The 21,165-nt window shown below is 40.3% G+C and overlaps 1 protein-coding gene and 1 long non-coding RNA gene across 2 annotated transcripts in view; both read right to left on the minus strand.

The window, feature by feature from the left end:
* The window catches only part of LOC129783887 (uncharacterized), a 177,995-nt gene that overhangs the window by 122,842 nt on the left and 33,988 nt on the right, over window positions 1-21,165 (minus strand). The gene's annotated exons all lie outside the window — the stretch shown is intronic.
* RRH (retinal pigment epithelium-derived rhodopsin homolog) lies at window positions 920-21,089 on the minus strand. Its single transcript, XM_005238040.3, has 7 exons — window positions 15,151-21,089; window positions 7,209-7,399; window positions 5,491-5,590; window positions 4,605-4,758; window positions 4,072-4,240; window positions 2,050-2,228; window positions 920-1,158 (listed from the first exon to the last, which is right to left on the minus strand). Exons 1-7 carry the CDS (start codon window positions 15,254-15,256, stop codon window positions 1,053-1,055), a joined length of 1,005 nt encoding a protein of 334 aa, XP_005238097.1. The 5' UTR covers window positions 15,257-21,089; the 3' UTR covers window positions 920-1,052.

The following is a 21,165-nucleotide window of genomic DNA, read 5'->3' on the forward strand; positions in this document are numbered from 1 at the left end:
TACTAAAAATTAATAGGAAGCCTAGATTCCAGAGCTTTTAAAAAATGCTGTAAAAACAATTTTTTACAAAAAAAAAAAACACATATATTTTAAATAAGTTACACGCTACAAAGCCAAACTTCAGATGCATACATACACAACAGAAGACATTTATTCTCAAAATCTGAGAATGATCAAGAGTGCACATACTACCATTCATAAATAGATGTATACACAGTCATCTTTTCCATCCTGAATAAATCTATTGCTCACATCACCGAAGTATTTTTTGAAAGTTATACAACAGACCTATATAGCCATGAGATTGACTTAGAAATTATGAGAAATGACCACAAATATTTAGTCAGTTTTACGTGCCTCCCAAGTGTCAAGCTTCAGGGTGCATTTTATCTCATTTTCAGGATTTGCTATGTGGTCACAAGCACTAGAAACATACTACTACTAAAACAAAAGCTGTCTTTCCTACAAATTCATTTGATTGTGAGAACCAAAACTTTAAAAATACATAAAATATCCTGAAACTCCTTCAAAATCCTAAAAGCTGATAAAGTTCTATAGGGTTTGGCTAGATATTCTGATATCTTAACATCTTCACAGAAACATAACTTTGCAAAGCATATCAACACCAGACACTTGGTACAGAAACATATTCACACAGGGAAAATCCAGAATATCTCAAGTCTGGAAAACTTTCAAGGGAAATCGAGGGAGAGTAATTCATGAAAGAAATTACAAGTGCAAAAATCCTACTGAATCTCAGCATTTCTTGCTTCAGTCTCTCCCTGCCCCTGCGTTACCTTGTCCAACCCTGTAACAGTCACAGTGACCGCTTCACTGGCCTTTTTTGTTTGGGAAAGACTGGGTCAATAAAGCTCACACTCAAAAACTAAAGTCTTAGTGGGTTTTTTCATCTTAACCTATCTAAAAAGATTACCATGATTAACAGAAAACAGCTGGCTGGCTAAGGCAGATTATTATTCCAAAAGATTAATTAACTTTAACCCAGATTTCATTCCTTTCCACGTAATTTATGCAGGCAAATGACAAGAGTTCTATGATGTTAGTGCTCTTTGAGATACGCTCATGGGCAAGGCATTGTTTATAGTTATCTCTTGTCTTGTCTGACATCGCACCATTGCCAGGATTGCCCTCCTAAACCTGCAAAGGACAAAAAAAGGAAAGCAGAAAGATTGTTAGATGGAGAACCAAGTACAAAGAAAAATTGGGTAAGCTGGCATGAAGAATTACAACAAATTTCAATTTTAGTAAAACTTAATAAAAAAAAAAGGGGTATTTGGAATTCAAAAGGACCCGAGTCTTTTTCACTTCCAGGTACAGGAATAACTCAGTTAAGTTCAGTGTTTCTTCTGCAACATGGGTCACAGCAGCTTTTGCTTATCCCAGGACAGGGTATAGCCATGACAGATGAACTTACAGAATGGGGGAAAATGAGAAGGTTTTTCATTGACTCAGCAGGATCAGTCAGACAAGTTCACCTAGAGAGAGATCACAGGTTCTGCTTCTAGGCTGGTAGCAGAGAAAGGAAGGAAGCCTCTTTGCAAAACCCAGTTCTCAGTCAGAGGCACTGGCTTGGTTAGAGCATTTGATAAGCTCGCTCAAAACAGAAGGCTTAGCTTATTTACTTTAACAAAAAGTGTCAACCCATCCTAGTCAGTCAGAATATGACTCATCCCAAATGAAGCAAGGACACCTACAGAAGTTACATGTCACTAAGCCACCACACATTTTTGCCACAGTCCTTAAAACCAAATTACTGCTGATGCAACCCCAATTCTGTAATGAGTCCCTCTGAGAAATGACAAAGGGACTTTCAAAACTGTCTTACAAAAGCTTTGTTAAACATCTTTATCAAGTCAGTATGTTTTGATGATGAATTCCTGTCCAAAAGGTCATCTTTGGTAAATCAACAGTGGCTTACCCTTTGATCTCTTTGCTAATCAGTTTGTCATATTTTACAGATGATCCTTCTATAGCTAGATGATACACTAAAATCATGAAGTAGACCGGTACCAAATTAGGAACACTTACTTTTTGTTTGCAATGACATAAATGCAGGGATTATAGAATGTGGAAGATTTTGCAAATAGAGGAGCTATGATGGCCATTGCAGGAGAAATTTTCTTTGGGTCTCCAAAGGAAGACCATAAACACACAATAGAGTATGGAGACCATGCCATCAAGAACATCACAATCATCACAACAGACATCTGTAAAACAAGAGGAACAGACATATAACCAGTATTACATGAAGATGGAGACATCAGATATTTAATAAGGCTGTTAAACAAAAATGTTTCGTAAGGCTTAACTATGGTACAGTTAAATAAAAGAAAGTAAATGTTTTAGGACACAAAGGCTCAGTCCATGTACTTAAGGAACCCGTAAGTGTCTGATTGGGTATCTCCTCAGTACGATGCTTGAACATGGCTATCATGCTTCATTAAACCAAACAGTCATGTCTTTTCTGCCTGCCTGTCAGAGAGAACAATCTGGGCATGTTGGGGCTCACACCCCAGAACACACCATGCTGCAGCTAGAACTGAACAGCAACAAGCCGGGGGTAGTGGGAGGGTTGGGGAGGAATCAACTGGGACAGACTTTTCTGGCTTTTGCCAGGGCCATGAATCAGTAATGGAAATCTCAAATTAATCAAGAGGACAACACAAATCACAAGAAAACCAAACAAAACTGCAGGGTTCTTCGTATGTACAAGATTCCCTAGTGACGTTTACTTATATCCTTTTTCAGTCTTTCAGTGATGAAAAAGATAAGAAACAAGTAGTAAATGGCTACTTTGTATGAGCTGTTCTAGAGCACAACCAATAAACAAACTGTGACTGTCTCCACAGAATAGAGTAAATAATAATAATAATAATGTAATTCTAATAATAAATTATAGTAATGATAATAATGTAAAGAAAAAGTCCTTTCCTTTAGAAGCTTGTTCGGTGTGTAGAAAGCTTAGAAAATGTTGATTTGTGGAAAAGCAAGCACTCCATCTCTAAAGAAGGACACTGCTTAACACCAAAGCTTCGATCTTTTTCTTTTGTTTTTGGGGGTTTGGTGTTTGGTTTTGGTTTGTTTGTGTTTGGGTTGTTTGGGGTTTTTTTTCAAAATTAACTCAGTGTCTTCAACTGTCTTCAACTGCAAAACAGGAAAAATTTCTTCACATTTTCTTCACAAATGTGAGTTTAAATTTATGACTGAAACCTCAATTTCAAACATTCCAAGAGCTCTTTAGAAGAAGAAAATACTCAAATTATTCTTTTTGGGTAAAACTACCATTTTCCAGGATTCAGTGATGAAAAAATTTTACAAGGCATGTTAAGCTTGCATTAATAAGTAATTCAAAAGAGTAGGTACATACTCTTCTGTCCAATTGTCTCTCACTTTTTTTATCATGCCCAACCATAAATCATGTTGTCACACAAAAATCAAAGGAGCTAGTGATCTTCAAGCTTTCTCAAGGACTTTTATACATTAAAAGAATGTCAACCTTCCAGGCAGAATATATAATTTTATACCATAACACATATTTGCTACTGTTTACATAAGAAAGAGATAAGCTCAACAGACTGAAAAGAACAAGGGGGTGGGAATCACATCGCTCGGGAGCTTGGAAATGCACTTTCACTTCTAGGCCATGATTTCAAATCAGAGTTGACCAATCCATTTCAGATCAGATACACCTGTGAACCTAGCAGAAAGCCTAAGGACTCTGCAGGCACAAAAAGTAGAAGTCCTCCTAGGACACCTCTGAGGTTTATTTCTGTGTCATGACACAGGGCAGAGGCAAGGAAAATTCATTGTTGCTCCCAGCCCTCAAAGTAGCCATTCAGATGGAAAGAGCATTAGGCCAAGAGTAAAGAATCTAATGTAAGTCAAGCCAAGAGTTTTCACCAAGGCTAGATTTCAGTTAATATTTAGTACTAAAGGAAAAGAGGGCATGTAGGAAACAGAAATGCTTAAAAGGCAGCGCTGTTCCTTTGCCCCCAAGACTTTAACACAAAAGAACATGTTTAAAAAAAAACACGCCCTCATTTGCCATACCTTTGTCACATCTACTTGGTCAGACCAATCTACGTTGATGCTCTCCAGACAGTTACTGCTCGCATATTGTTTCATTGTCCGGGAAACATTGTAATAACAGTAAAACATGACTGTTAAGGGTACAACAAAATTAACAGCAATTACACTCATTGTGTAGGAAACAAAGGACCTGATAAGACAGAAAAACAAAACACAGTAACTTACAAATAGCCATCAAGGAAAAGTTAAAGAATTTGATATTTTGATTTGATTATTTTACAATTGAAATTTTACAAAAAGGTTTTAAATAATCAGGAAAATTTTCTTTAGCTTTAATTTTTTTATTAGCAACTACAAGTCTTGCAGTTTCCAAGCACGGCTCAGTGCCTACGTTTTTTTCTAGACTTGTTCTATATTATTTCTGTTGTTTTAAAATTATTTTTATAAATTAGGCTTCATACTTCACAAAGAAGTTAGGCTCACATAGTGGTGAATTAAATGTTAGCCTTCAATGAGACAGCATATTTAAAAGAAAGGATGAAGAGGAATCTTACACATCATTTTTCCTCCAATTTACTGTGCACGTTGCTCCAGTTGGATCCGGAGCGTAGCTAGCCCAGCCTACAGTAGGCATGGAAGCCCAAAAGACTGCATTTATCCAAGCAGCAAGGATTAGGGTGGCATAGCTACGGCTAGTCATTCTTCTTCCTGTGGCCAAGCACATACAGTCACAAGCCATTGTCAACTTTTGCTTCTTCCCATTGTTGAACAAGTGGCTTCCATTAAGCACATACCAGGTTTAATAGTGATTCTTTCAAAGGCCTACATTCCCAAACACCGTAGCATACCTGTTTCATACTACTGAATGACATCTCAAGCTTTCCAGCCTTTAACACCACTTAAATACTGACACACGCTCCAACTCACCGCATACAGGCAATACCTGATCCTAATCCCATGCCAAAAAGCTTATTATGCAACAGTGCATTCAAGTACATTATTGCATGATTGCAGGGGGAGGAATTAACCATTACAATACAGCTGTAACAGAGAGGAGAGAAAAACATCCAGTACAGTATTAACACACTAGAGGCACGCATTTGCTTGACAGAGGTCAAAGCCTCCCACAACTAGAGGCTTTTCATGTGCTTCTGTATATGGATGAAATATATATATTTCCCTCTAAAGCCTGAAAACAGCCATGAAAATACAACATATAAACAGAACAACAGCTTAAATGTGAAATTTTCACTTTCACCAGCAGTACCATGCATGCCAACTAGGTAACATACTCAAGCAAGTACTGCAGGATCACACCCTAAATTCAAGTTATGCCCAGCACTGTAATCATGAGAAACTTATTAATGAGAAAACAATACAATTAGACTCTTCTTTCACAGAAACCCAACAGTGAACAATTTTTGACCATAAGTACAGTACCTATATCAGGCCTGCAGATCGTCAGATAACGGTCAACTGCAACAACAGTGAGCAAACCAATACTCGCCATCCCAAAAAAGATATTTAAGGCAGCATAGATCTGAAATTAAAACAGACAGACAAAAAACCTTCCCAAGAAATCTTTCAAAGGTACAAGCATAAATTTGTGGACTGAATCCAAAGCACTACAATACATTGCATTCAGCCAGCATTCTCTTCCATCAGCAAGGTACTGAAGCAACTAATTCAATGCAGGCAGTTTGGAGATGGCTTATTTAAAATTAAACATTTCAAAAGCAACCTGCTTGTGTGCACATCAGAAATCCTGAAGACAGTAGTCAAAAAAAACCCAAACAAACACTGTATTTCAAGAAAGTAAATTTTGACATTTGAAGATAAGAGTTTGGAGGTTGGGGGGTGGCTCAATTCATGTTTTCTATGTATGTTAAAGAAGCCTGAAGAGCATTTGATTCATAAAAAAAGTTACTGTTATAGCAAGTGTGAGGTCCTGAATTGTCACTCTTTCCTCTATTGTATAGCTACACTTATTTCACGGATATGGTACACTGACTTTCCCCATCAGCCCCCATACCTACATGTCAAATCTACTGCACAGAGTGACATATGCTGCAATCCCAACATGCTCCAAATTCATCTGCCCAGTCATCCCAGGGGCAGCCTGACCAGGAAGGATGACTGCAGGGGCTGTGTTACCACTGACACCCCAGAAACAGAGCCCTGTGCCAGACCACATGCCACCAGCAGTTATAATAGAACCACATGACATTCAGCCATCTCAGTTCACAGGATTCATTTGGCTTAGATTGACGTAAGTTGTGCTTCAAGCGATCTTAACTCCCAAAGCACCGGTAGTGAGATTTCACATCAACTTCAATGCACTACAAGTCAGTCTAGATCCAAAGGTGAGGCTTCTTGTCAAACAGTGACTGAATTTTGAGCTTGAAATAACTTTGTACTCGGGCAAGCGATGTCAGATTGTTATAAACATCCATTATATAAAGGTCCAAAATGTATAGTGATGCTAATATTTGAGTCACATTTCAGCGTATGCCTTCACATTACCATTAATTTTCCTGAACACTTAAGCCTAACAGTCTTTTAAAAAGGTAGATTAAATCAAAGTAAACAGCCAGCAAAGGGCACCATCTCTCTGCTATAGAAGTATGTTTTCCAGTCAGTCTATTTTTTAAAATAGCTATTAAAACAAGACTAAATCTTTAATGAAGACCAAGAGCCTTGCAAACCTTCATTTTAAATATCCCAGCAGTCCCATCCAAAAGAACATGTATTTGCCAAGCAGAACTAATTAAGATCTGTCAAGCTCATCATCAAAACATCAGCCAGATTCAAAGTTTTTAACTATCAAGTAAATCACCAAATGTGCATGTGCTACTATAACCATCTTCATTTGGGGATTTCATTTCCTAAGCCTTCTTAAAGCTACTTTAAAATATCTCTTGTTAATAAATATAAGGTTACACTTTAATGCTTTCAGATTATAAATATAAATTTGGAATGAAATTCACACAAAATCCTATATCCAGAAATTGTTGACATTATAGAACATCAGCTTCAGGTCTAGAGTGAAGTTTTGCATCTCCATCTTATCTCTTAGAAGCACTAGTTTCAGGTAGAGCTACTACTTATTTCTGTTTGCTTTTCATTGCTCAAAAATTTCTCTGACTGAATTGCAATACCTGACATCCAGTATATCCAAATTTCCAGCTTCCATGCAGATCTGAGGCAGCAGACATGGGGTAACCAATGCCACTAACACCAATGTCAGTAAAAGCCAAGTTGATAATAATTGCATTGGTTGCTGTCCGAAGCTCTTTGTACTTAACAAAGATGCCTAGCACAACAATGTTACTGAAAATGCTTACCACTCCTGTAAAAAAAGAAAAAGGGAAACTTTACAAAAAGATAGACACCAGTCAGCAACACACCTGCAGAAGAAAAAGCAGCCTATTGTAATATCTAAGTCCTAAACAAGTTTTATTCTCAGTCAAACATAATTTTGCAAAGAGGATAGACACCTGACAAGGAGTGAAAAGCTTTTCCAATTAGGTTACTTTCACTTGGATTCAGTAAGGTCCAAAAGTGGAGCATTTTGCCAAACCTGGAACTTCCGATGCAATGACAACAAGCAAAGCAGAGATGTAAAATCATCTAGGATTACAATTCAAACACTCCAGCAACCAAGTACAGTACTGTCTTCCATGGCAAAAAAGAATGCAGGTCGGTGACTGGCAAAAAAAAGCTGGGGTTATGATGCCCTTGATACAGCAGAAGGCCCCTGCCGCCACCCGCAATCCTCATTTTTCAGCAGTTTCCACTGTGCATTCAGACAATAACCCTGGGCTAAAGGAACATAGAAGCTTTGATTTTGCTGCCACTGTCCCAGCCAGACTGAATCCCTTTCTCTGCTCATGAGGTCCCAATTCTTTGCAAGCATCAGAGATGGCTCAGGTTGCTGCAAACTGAATTTTCTAAGCCTTGTCAAGCAGCCTGGATGATCTGCACAGCCTACCGCAGTGGCATGGCTGGGCCAGCACCAGAGCCGTTTTCTCCAGCTAACAAGCTCTAGGGCTGTTATAGCCATGGTAAAAGTCCAACTCTGCACCAAACTGGCTCCCACCTCGCTAACCTGTGTATTTTTTAAACCTCTTTGGTCTGGCTTGACTCAAACTGTGTCTGAAGTCTGTTGTTAGGCAACACAATAAATGGCCAGTAGGCAGAGAGTTGTAATAAATACAGTACTAAAGCTAAGATGTACATTCTCCTCTCTTGATGTCCAATCCCTCTGAAATTTGTTTTGGACTTAATGCTCCTCGAGGTGCTCAGGACACTCTTCAGGACCCTGTACATCAGCAAGCTTTTTCTGATTCTAGTGACCTATATCAAAACCTACAGGTCCTCCTTTTCTCCTGCTATTCCTCCTCCCTAGCCAAATCCTACTGCATGGCTCTTGGAGTGAGTTTATATGGCACTCCCACAAAACAGTATTATTTTTGGGGTGGTTTTTATTCTCTTCAGACTCTAGCCTGTTGCAGAGATATCCAGAGCAAACTCTCATCCTCTAAACTTTTACTAACCCACTACTAATACAAGTTACTAATAAACAGTTAATAAGGTTAAAAACTCCCCCTTGCACCTCTGCAGAGAGGACGAAATCAAACAACATGAGTAAGAAATCAAGCAAAGGGGGCAGGAGGCCTGCATGGGTGAACAAGGAGCTTCTGGCAAACCTCAAACAGAAGGAGGAGGTTTACAGGGTGCAGAAAAAGGGGCAGGGCACTTGGGAGGCATATATGGATGTTGTCAGAACATGCAGGGAGGTGATGAGGAAGGCTAAGGTCCATTTGGAATTAAATCTGGTGAGGGAGATCAAGGACAATAAGAGCTTCTTCATATACATCAGCAGGAAAAGGAAGACTAGGGAACATGTGGGCCCGCTGCTGAATGAGGTGGGTGCCCTGGTGACGAAGGACACAGAGAAGGAGTTACTGAATGCTGCCTCTGCTTCAGTCTTCACTGCCAGGGCCAGCCCTCAAGAACGCCAGACCCTGGAGGCAAGAGAGGAAGTCTGGGGAAAGGAAGACTTTCCCTCGGCCGAGGAGGACCACGTTAGGGATCACTTAAGCAAACTTGACACCCACAGATCTGTGGGCCCCAAGGGGATGCGACCCCGAGTGGTGAGGGAGCTGGCAGATGTTACTGCTAAGTCACTCTCCACATCTTTGAAAGGTTGTGGAGGACAGGAGAGGTGCCTGAGGACTGGAGGAAGCCAATGTCACTCCAGTTTTCAACAAGGGCAAGAAGGAGGGCCCAGGAAACTACAGGCCAGCCAGCCTCACCTCCATCCCAGAAAGGTGATAGAACAGCTCATCCTGGAGGTCATCTTGAAGCATTTGGAGTAAAAGAAGGTCATCAAGAGTAATCAGCATGGATTTACCAAGGGGAAATCATGCCTGACTAACCTGATAGCCTTCTATGATGGAATGGCTGGCTGGGTAGATGAGGGGAGAGCAGTGGATGTTGTCTACCTTGACCTCAGCAAGGCTTTTGGCACCATCTGCCATAACATCCTCATAGGTAAGCTCAGGAGGTGTGGGTTAGAGGAGCGGACAGTGAGGTGGATTGAGAACAGGCTGAATGGCAGAGCTCAGAGGTTGTGATCAGCAGCACAGAGTCTGGCTGGAGGCCTGTAGCTACTGGTGTTCCCAGGGGTCAGTGCTGGGTCCAGTCCTGTTCAACTTGTTCATCAATGACCTGGATGAGGGGACTGAGTGCACCCTCAGCAAGTTTGCTGATGATACAAAACTGGGGGAGTGGCTGACACACCAGAGGGCTGCGCTGCTATTCAGTGAGACCTGGACAGGCCAGAGAGCTGGGTGGAGGGGAACCTCATGAAGTTCAACAGAGGCAAGTGTAGGGTCCTGCACCTGGGGAGGAACAACCCCCTGCACCAGTACAGGCAAGGGGTTGACCTACTGGAAGGCAGCTCTGTGGAGAAGGACCTGGCAGTTCTGGTGTTGCCCAGTTCAAGTTGCCCGAGAGCCAGCAGTGTGCCCTTGTGACCAAGAAGGTCAATGGTACCATCCTGGGGTGCATTAGGAGGAGTGTGGCCAGCAGGTTGAGGGAGGTTGTCCTCCCCCTCTGCTCTGCCTTGGTGAGGCCACATCTGGAGTGCTGTGTCCAGCTCTGGGCTCCCCAGCTCGAGAGACAGGGAACTACTGGAGAGGGTACAGCAGAGGGCTCCAGAGATGATCAGGGGATTGGAACACCTCCCTTATGAGGAAATGCTGAGAGAGCTGAGCATTTTTAGCCTAGAGAAGAGAAGACAGAGGGGATCTTATCAATATCTACAAATATCTTAAAGGCAAGTGCCAAGAGGATGGGGCCAGGCTCCTTTCAGTGGTGCCCACTGACAGCACAAGGGGCAACCTGCACCATAGGAAGTTCCACCTGAATATGAGGAAGAACATCTTTACCTTGAGGGTGACAGAGCACTGGGACAGGCTGCCCAGAGAAGCTGTGGAGTCTCCTTCTGCAGAGACATTCAAAATCCACCTGGACGTGATTCTGTGCAACCTGCTGTAGGTGAACCTGCATTAGCAGGGGGCTGGACTAGAGGATCTCCAGAGGTCCCTTCCAACCCCGACCATTCTGTGACTCCCAACCCTTACCAATAAAATGGAAAATTCCACCATGTTCAAGGCAAACACAGCCATTAAAAAATAACTTGTAAGTAGTAACAGGAATTTGTGAGCTGTTCACAGATTCCCTAGTCTAGCACAGCTGCTACAGTATAACTGAACAAATCCTAAACTTAAAAACATTTCTATAGCCTGGGCACCTTAAATTACAAGTGCATAGTGGAATGTTATTTTGGTAAAAGTCTGACAACAGACAAGCAGACCCATCTCCCTTCACAGTTACTGCCCATCCTGCTCCAGTTCCCTGGCAATCCATCACTTTCACTGATGGGATTTTTGCTTCTCTATTGGCTCCACCTAAAACCTGACACACACAGCTTAGCTTTTGCTGACATGCCTCTGTGGAAAGGGCAATAAGGTTTTTAAGTATTACACAATGTTCTTTCATTTCTGTCACCATCAATGCTGCAGCACAGAGTTAAAAATCTCCCAAATATGTTCACAGTCAGACTACAAACACTGCAGCTAAAACAATAACCTCAGATCAGCAGTGTTAGAAAACCCAAGGGCAAGAATCAGTTTCAAGAACTTCAGCTCTACGGTTGAATTTTGAAGACTTCAACTGGTATCAGTATGGAAATTCCTTCAAATCACAGAAACTCCTGCGGGCTCCACCATTAGCAGTCCACAGGAACACAGTCCATAGATTTATAACCACCAGCACACACCTCAGTGCATCGAACTGTGGCAGACATTTCTAGAGTCAAATACACATCAGATGTACCATCTGAACCACCATGCTCAGCGAGACCTATGTTAGTACCATGACAGGTTTGAAAAAGGGCAGAAGGAAAGCTAGTGCAATCATAACAACATACATAAAAATATAACAAAGATGATACTTTGGATAACAGACATGGGGGACAACACCAATCCATCAGCTTTTACGTCAAGTTTCTCCATTTCATTTGGTACCTTTTTTATTATACCTGAAGCTCACATAAGAAGTTTCACCGCAATATTTTATTAATCAGTACCAATTTCCTACATTACAGAAATTCTCTCAACCAATTCAGTAATTTTAAAAACAAATGAGGCAAAATGGTAATTCATTGTTGGTTGCCTCTTTTTCCATTCTCTTTTTAATACCATCAAGCATGTCTGTTCTCAGGTGCAAGTCTCCTGCTTAGTACATAAAAACTATATTACAGATGATGTTGGGGGTGCACAGCCCCACAGATGCCATCAGCTATCTTATTCATACATTCACACATTTCAGGAATGACATTGTGATGCTACGAGCCCCTAAAATGAACAAAAGCAGGGAGCTGGGGATCTGATTCAAAACCAGCACGTAGTAAAGCACTGACAGTGCCAGTTCTGTCAGCTCTCCTGTTGACAAGTAGTGTGACATCTCTTGGGAGAGAGGAAGCAAAACAGAATTAAAGGTTTAGAAAACAGTACAGGCTTCTTATGAGGCATACTTTAACAGATGAAATCAGAAATACAACAGGACTGTAAACTCATATCCTCAGGGCGAAGGAAGGATCCTGCTAGACACACTTAAAACTTAGTGCTTCAGAGCCCAATTGTAAAATGAAGGGGGAGGTGAGGAAGGGAATCAAACCAAACCAGGGAAAAAAAAGTGGAAATCAGTAAGCCTATATTCATTAAAGATTTCAGAACTACTAAAATTAATAGAGCGAAAATAAACGTTCTGGGGAGAAAAATGTAGGAAGGTGGATTCCATCTTGAACAAAATGAGAAAAAAACCCATAGATTCAAAAAATACTCTTCCCTGTTTCCGAGAATCAGGTCAAGTAGAAGAACAAGGTCTCTCCAGGCAGCAGTAAAGCAGTGCCCACTAGAAGAGCAATGAAGCTGGTGAAGGGTCTAGAGAACGAGTCTTAAGAGGAGCAGCTGAGGGAACTGGAGCTGTTTAGCCTGGAGAAAAGGTAGCTGAGGAGGAAGACCTTATTGCTCTCTACAATTACCTGAAAGGAGGTTGTAGCAAGGTGTGGGTTGGTAGCGTCTCCCAATTAACAAGTGATAGGATGAAAAAAAAGAGCCTCAGGTTGCACCAGGGGAGGTTTATATCGGCTATTAAGAAGAATTTCTTCACTGAAAGTGTTATTAAGCATTGGAACAGGCTGCCCAGGGAAGCGGCTGAGTCACCATTTCTGGAGGTATTTAAGAAACATGTAGACGTGGCACTTAGGGACATGGTTTAGTGGTGGACTGGGCTGTGCTACATTAACAATTGGACCAATGACCTTAAAGGTCTTTTCCAACCTAAACAATTCTATGATTTCTTAGAGGGCAGGGCATGCCGACCAAGCCCAAGCCCTTTCGTAAGCTGATATCATCAGCTAGGATGAACTTACTTGACTCAGAAAAAGCACATGGGATGCTGCCACTTGGCCTGTGAAACATCATACTGTTAGAACAACTATTCCCATATTTCTTTTAATTAAACCTTATAGCTTTGTGAAGATGAGGATAAACACGTCATGAACTGATTAAGAGCAGAAGAATTTCCTATTTTCCTTCTTTCCATGAATGAAATGAAGCAATGAAAACAAAATGCAGATCAAATGCAAATACAAGCCCTAACAGAATTAAGCAAAATCTGTGGGTACCAGCATCAAAACAATGAAGGTCAGGTCTGCCTATAACACAGAATTTACTTTTCCAGTTAGCATTTTAACATTATACTACAGCATTTCACCACTGCAAGCTGAAGAACATCCATGAGGCGATACTGCAGCCTGCATACCCCTGTTGTAATCACTAAAATCAATGCAATGACTACTGTTAAGACTGCAATAGTTAACAATACCTCCTTCTCAGAAAACAAAGCAATTATCTGCAAGAGAGAGAAGCATTCAAACCTTTTAAAAAGCAGCATAATGATGAACACCATACCTGTACTTCATTCTTATTCTTAGACATCTGCTTATTAGCACAGCTTAAATTTTCCAGATTTGCTGTGGTAAGGCATTTGCAAAGCAATCAGTCATATTTTCAAAGATGTTATAGACCTTACTATCAAAAGCATTCCTCATTAAGAAAGCAAAGTCCAAGCTACAGGTGAAAGATTTACTAGACGCCCCCAAAACATAATGAGAAAAAAAAAAAGAAAAAAAACCCACCCACAAAATAGTCCCTTTTTTTAAAAAAAAAAAGACATTTTATTTCTATGCAATATTAATAAAGAAAAACTGGGCTGATTCTGGCTAATCCCATTGATCATTTATGATAGCTTTGATCCCTAACACCAGGTGTTCAAACTATTTCAAACTATCTGAAAAGACCACCTTGTTACACACTATGTAATCAATTTTAATAAAAATATAAGTAGTATTATACATATTTGCAGCACCTAATAGATCCAGTTTCCTGCAAATAGTGTGGTAGTAATGCAGAGTGTATCCAGCCTTCTAATATTTGACCATAATACATCTCTACAACTTCATAACAAGTCTACTGATCTGTGTAGTGTTCTACCAATTTCTCCAAAAACCTGAAACAGATTTTTGCATTCAAACGTACCCTCTTTACCAAAACAGCAATTTGATACTTACCACTTCAAATAGATATGCTAAATAAAACACAACCATTAGCAATACTATTTCATATAAGCTAATTATAACACAGAAAATATATGTTACAGTCTGTGAATAAAATATTTATAAACTGATTTAATTTTCCATAATAAAGGTATAGAAGGCCTATTTTTAAACACAGTAGGTTTCAGGTTTTGGTGAGGTCGGTATTTCATAGCTCTAGCACTCACTGCTTCAGAAAAACATTACTGAAGCAGTTGTGGTTATAACTGAGAAAGCTGTCTAAGGAAACAAAATACTAATTCCATAACTACAGTTTAGCTAAAGGCCATTGCAGTTACAGGGAAGAAAGACCATGTCAAGTCTTCCAGCGTGCTTTTTCTAACTTGTGTCATCGGTGAAAAATACAGCTGCAGCTGGAGTCTGTTCTTCTCTGATTAATGACCAGCTCCCTCCCTCTAAGTCACATTCCAACCCTTCCCCTTACATCCCCCTAACAGACACCCGCTCACATGCTCAGACTACACATATATTACTATGAACATGTGCCCAGAGAAATCTCAAGATAGCTTCGAGCACATCACAGAAAAATGCAAGATGTGACAGCTATGCCCTATTTTTATCTCTTTTGCAAGCTGGCAGAAATTAATTCTCACTCTCTTCTATAATTACATATCAACAAAATATATTTTCGAGACACAATGCTGCCTTCAAATATAGAGCAGAAAACTTAGATGTTTCTGCACACTTCGGTCAGCCTGCTAATAGCTAACCTGTCAGTAAACTATGGAGAAAAACCATCAGTCATCTGTGTAATACAAAATGAAATACCATCACTGTTACTACACAAAATGAGCATTCAGATCTACAGTTCCATTTTAAAAACTTACACAACGATTTGCCAATGCCCATACCTGCTGTTATTAAGTAAGCTGCAACTATGTTGTGCTCAGTCTGCGTAAAGGCTGAATGAGCTTCACTGTCACTTTCTGAGGAATTGGATGAATCATTCCAATGCATTTTGGACAAAAGAGACTGTCGCCTATTCTCCGCAATAATTCATCAAGACAATGAAACAGTACAAAACCCTGTCAGGCAAATTCTTTCTTTATTCCACAGACTCACTGAACAACTGAAAAAAAGGGGGGTAGGGGGGAGTTCCCCGCACCACTGACAACCTCCAAGCATGATTTAATTGGACTAAAGTGCAAAGAAGTTTACACTCCCAATCTATGCAGGAGATTGTTAATTAAAACAAAGAGCAGCACAGAACTGAGTACAACGTTTCCAACAGCATGCTTAAACTTCATTCTTACTGCTAAAGAGATTAATCATCACATGCCCCCAAACTTTCTCCTTCAAACCTCTTGTGCAACACTTCAAAAACCTCAAAAAAAGTTGAATCAGGTCAGTTGGTCATCAGCCTGGCTTGGAATTAATTCCCACCATCACAGCAAACACACAAAACCGCAGCACAACATGAAGACACAAATGTCTATTTCTTTAAAATGCAGGATAAGCTTAAAGTCCATCCCTTCAAATTCTTAAAGACCTATTCACCAAGATTCTTAGTCTGATTTAAACTCTCAAGTTGACACAAACACAGGAAGAACACAGCCCACTATTTTCTAAAGTGAAGCATGATTTTCAGGAAACTTAATCGCTACATTTATTAAATAGACTAGTCTGCAGAAAATGGGTTTTGAATACGTTTTACAAGTCTGAACATCCTCCCTCTCCCAAACACGTACACAAGCTTACTTCACGCAAATTTTCCAAAGCATGCTACCGGGCAGAAAATTATTTCCCAAAGCCTTGAACAGCAGAATCTCATTCTCTTCAGTGATGAGGTAGCTGCACACCAAAATAAAGACCTTTCACAAAATCCTGCATAAGTATTAGCTGCAATAAACCCTTGTCCAAAGAGCAGTATCAGTATAAGCAACCAAAGAAGGTGTTTTCCACCAGTTCCCCTTCACACAGTTTTTGCCTCCAGTTCTGTACTCAGTATACTAGGTATAAAAGTGACAAGGATGAGCCACCAGTGGTTCTTCAGTTGTATGTGGTTCGCAGGCAGCTCAAGCAGGCTCCCACCCCAGGGCTGTGACTTCTGAACAGTAAGAGGGTGTAGTGCCACAGGCAGTATTGAGGAACATAGCCGTCCCCTAGAAAAGGCTACCTGAAGAGCTCTCCCTTCTCTGACCCGTGAAACACTCAAGAGCATTCCCTCCCACCCCTCAGCTTTGCAAAACAGACATCCTGCATCCTTCACCCATTTGAATCTAAAGGTAACAAAGTTTGTTATCAAACTTCTGCAGTCACAAAATTCAGTCGTCACTACTACAGACGATGGTTACCACAGCTCTACCAGCAAACAGTTCCACCATCAAAAAAAAACAGGACCCTAGAGGTCTCAGGGTACTTGCATTATGGTATTTTTCCTGTTAGAAGAGGATTAGGCAGGAACAGGGTGGGAAGGTTCTGAAAGGAAAGATGATCTGTTTGGCAACGAAGCCACTTCCCTAGTGCCCCAGAGCCCTGCCTCAAAAGATAAAAGCATAGTGATAATTTGATCTCTTTGCTTTCCTCCCCTAAAACTTTGTCAAGATTTTCAAGAGCACCTCAGATTTTGCAGTTTCCCTACAAATCAGAGCTTGTAAAGCTGATTGACTCAGAAAAGCAATGCATTACTATTTTTACTCAGATAGGACTCCAGACTTTGAGACCATACAGATTTTATGTGTACTTGTTGGTTAAAGCACAAGTTTCTAGTATGTGCTGTCCATCCTATGTACATTGTCTCCATCTCTTCATCTCTTAAACTTGGGTAATTTTACAGCAACAGGAATTGAGAGAAAAAAGCAAAAGTTAAAGGCAGACATTACTTATCATTAACCTAAAAGACATTTTTTTAGAACACTGCAGTTCATAAAACAAAGCCAAAAAGATAAAGCAAGGAATTAAATAACAAAGTATACAAATAATTCAGAAAGTTGGAACTACAGTTCCTAAGCCAGATAAAATATGGTTTACCACATTGCTTTTTAATACTGGCATAAGAAAAAAAAAAAATCCAAACCCTCAGGCCATTTTTATCTTCCAAAAATAGGTAGTATCACTAGTGTCAGAGGGGCATTTTACAACCTCCAGTGACACTTTCCCTTCCCACTTGTCCCAGATCAGTAGCAACAAAACAGAATTTCTATTTAAGTCCATTCTTCAATTTGTAGGTATCCGTATAGATATGGGGCAATGTAAAACTCATTACAGGGCTTAGCAAGTTGCTTTCAATTACATACAAAGTATATTTCAATCCACAAATGATTAAGAGTAGAGGAACTTACATTTGCATTAAAGCAGTAAAAAAAAGCAAAACCAAAACAAAACCTCTGTCCTATTTTCAGTGGTAACCAGACTATAAATCAACAACCCCCAAGCCCAACCCCTCCCCCGTTTATTAAGCCCATCACCACGAGAGGGCTCTACAGGGCGGAACTTCCCTTTCACCCGATTTTCCGAACAGATGCAAACGGTTCAAACCCAATGAAAAGCAAATTAATAAAGTATTTTTTTTCCTCCCTCACAGAGACCTTCACTAGCTTTAAACTGTTGATAAAAAAGTTTGACTCTAAACGAAAGAGATTTTCAGCTGACTGAAGAAAGCACCCTGAAAAATGTGACTCTAAAGGTTTTTTACTTGCCATACTTGAGGCAGTAGCAGTGGTTTTTTTTAAAATAACAGTTTCTTGTCAGGACAATGTTTTGCACAACTGCAAAAAACTCTGCACCAGTATGTATGCGACCACCCAGCATTGTTTCACGCAAATATCCACAACTTCACATGCTAGAGAATCCTTTGCTCTGCAACAGCCAGTGCTGCATACGTACATTAACGTAGCCCAATTATTTTCTTCATCAAATTTCTCTGTCAAAGTAACATAGCAAATCTATGAACTATATTGAACTACCCTATCCGAACAACTACAGAAAACAAAAGGTAAAAAAAAAATCCCTCCAGGAAGGAATGCAGGGACACTGAAACAATTCTCAATGGGAAACAGCTTAAGCTTTACAATACACCTCCATGTTTTTACCCTCAGTTTAGCAAGGATTTAGATTCCACACAGAAAAAATATAAACCCAGAATTTTAGTGTGGCAAGGACAAAAGGCTCAGAGTCTTCCAAATACCTTTAAGCAATCTGATTCTAGTGATTTACCAGATGTCATTTTCAAAATCAGCTGAAAGTCAGACCTTATGTCAGGGTCAAATATTGCAGTGGCTAACACGTTCACTTGAAACCTTTTGAAAACGGGACTTGGTCACTCTGCCTCTGCCACAACAGCGAGCATGCTGCTGTGTCCCGGGTGGGAAGCCAAACACTGTGGGGTATTCACTGTGTGAACTCCTGAGCTTCAGAGGAATACTGCAGGACAGCAACCCCCTTTGCACTGCTGGAGCAGGTGGCAGGTGAGAAGTTCTTTAGGTGGCCCAGCCTTTTGCCTCAAATGCTGCCAGTGAGGGGAAATCCGGAGAACACCAAACTCTCACCGACAGCCTATACTACAACAACTTTCCCCCACCCTCCTCATTTCACAGTGCACTGACTTTTTTTTCCCCTGACACTACAGCTACTTGAAATTTTCTGCCAACATACTATTTCTGTCAGGGTACTGGCGAACCCACCTTTCCTATTCTCTGCAGAAAAAGCCTAGAATATTTGTAAGCACATATATAAAACTTCAACACTTCACTTAGATCAGGAGCACAGTGACAGAATCACAGGTAGGATCTGAATGAAAAGTTCACAACAGAGAGGAGGGTGTCATAAAATTACAGAACCTGTATTTTTAGCTAATTGCAGCACTACACTGCAGACAAGACGTCATCTTAGGGGTTTTTTAAGACACTGAATTTTCATCTATTACTGCTAGCAACTACTTGTATTAGGAGGGCTGGGTTATGCCATGACACAGAGAAGACAAGGCAGAACAGGGCCTGGATGGGCCTTGCCACAGAAAAAAAAAAAAAAAAAAAAAAAAAAAAAGAAAAAATGGAAAAAGGCATCACCACATGTCAGACTTGTCCAGACACTGCTTCCTCATACAGCAGCTCATTTCACACTCAACCACTAAGGACGTTCTTCCATAAGTGATATCCTACAACCTCCACAAAGATTCACAATATAAATTTCCTCTGGATATTTGTGTTAATTCCATCTGACGCTGTATGCGAAGGACATGGCGTCATGCTCCTCATGCATTTCTCAGCTGGGACTGCAATCCAGCTCCCTACAATCAAGAGACTGATCTTCCCTCTAAAGCTGCAAGAGATATTTTTCTTTAACCCTTCCACACACAGACTTAAGTCTTTGCTTTGGTCTCTCAAGAGCTTCAGGCTGACTCACTGCTCCACCTGCTGTGAGATTCAAAGCATAGGCCTGTTGTCCTGGGCTGCAAGATGGTACTCTACAACTGAAACATCAGCTGTCGCATCATACAATTTAAAGGTGATGGCAGCAGTACAGTCTTCCGATGTCCTGGGCAGAAGGATATCCCTAAAGCATGCAGTGAGAATAGCAAAGCAGAACATGTATAGCAGAGCATGAATTTGCGTGTTACAGTGAGGACTGTGTTAAGTCTTCCAAAGCCAGAATAAGGAAAGATCTAAGTCAGCTACCCACAACCAGCCACTGATGCATCCATGAAGAATATAGCATAACAGAGGATGCAATTACAAATATGACAAAAGTAATGACAATTCCAGCTTCACTGCAGGTTGGTATTGTTCAGCTGCAATGTGATATGCCAGAAACATAATGACTTGCATAGGATTTTGTTTAAAGGGCAATTCTACAATGCCTCCAGTCTGAGCCCTAAGTCACTCAGGCCTAGCAATACACAGCATCAAAAATCTAAACACTTTCAGAGGTCTGGATTTAACTGACCTGGTTAAAGTTAAGTCTGTAGCAATACCAGAAAAATAATCGGTATCCCTCAATTTCTGAGTGTGCATGGTTAAGAATAGACTCGGCTTCTTCTCACAAAAGCAGATCTAGCAGAATTTCCAACGCTTTGTGGTTTGTCCTTTTTAAACTGAGGAACATTTATATCTATTATCCTATGAGCATCTGTTCAGACTTAATTGAATTCTTGAACATTTGTTTTGCTACCTCATTTCAAGTTTTGTTCCAGAGATTATTCAAACAGTCATGTTTGTTAAAATGACCAGTAACTGTCTGGTGCTGACAAATTACCTGTTTCTTTTTGTTAAGCAGAAGGCTAATAGAACTCATTTGCCTATTACTGCATTCATTAATTAAAAAGTGTAACAGTATGATCAAGTCTAAATATACTTCTTTTGACATTGAACAAGATGTTCGAAATACTTTCACACAGATCACTACAGTTCCGTTTTCAAAATGCTTCGTGTGAGAGTCTGTGAATGGATTCCTGCCTCCAGATGAAATCCTGCAAGAATCTGCTTTTGTATTCTATTTTCAAAGAGAGGCACCCTGTTCTCCTGCATCCTTAAGAAAAAGCAGTTAATAGGTTTTCAACAATCCTCCTAATGCATCCATTTAAAGACTTCAAACAGTTGTGCCATTTTTTTCATGCCCTTTTTAAGCAATACTTCCCTGAAAGTCCTGTGTGCAGAGGAGCCCAGTGGAGCCCTATGATGGGCTATCTGATCTTAGCCCTACACAAGCTCAGAGCACCACAGAGGTACAGTGCCAGGACATAAAAACCTCAAGAGAAACAGGCTAAGGGGGACATGGGGACATTTAAAAATGCTTTGCAATTTTAGTATCAGTCTAATTAGAAACAATTAGGTGACTTAAGAATAGTATTAACCTTGTCGTATCCATCAGATACCAGCTTCTAAGATGTCTCAATACCTTTGGCCTTCACTGATATTTAGACAGAAAAA

Source organism: Falco peregrinus, chromosome 2 (genome assembly GCF_023634155.1).
Source record: "Falco peregrinus isolate bFalPer1 chromosome 2, bFalPer1.pri, whole genome shotgun sequence".
NCBI lineage: Eukaryota > Metazoa > Chordata > Aves > Falconiformes > Falconidae > Falco > Falco peregrinus.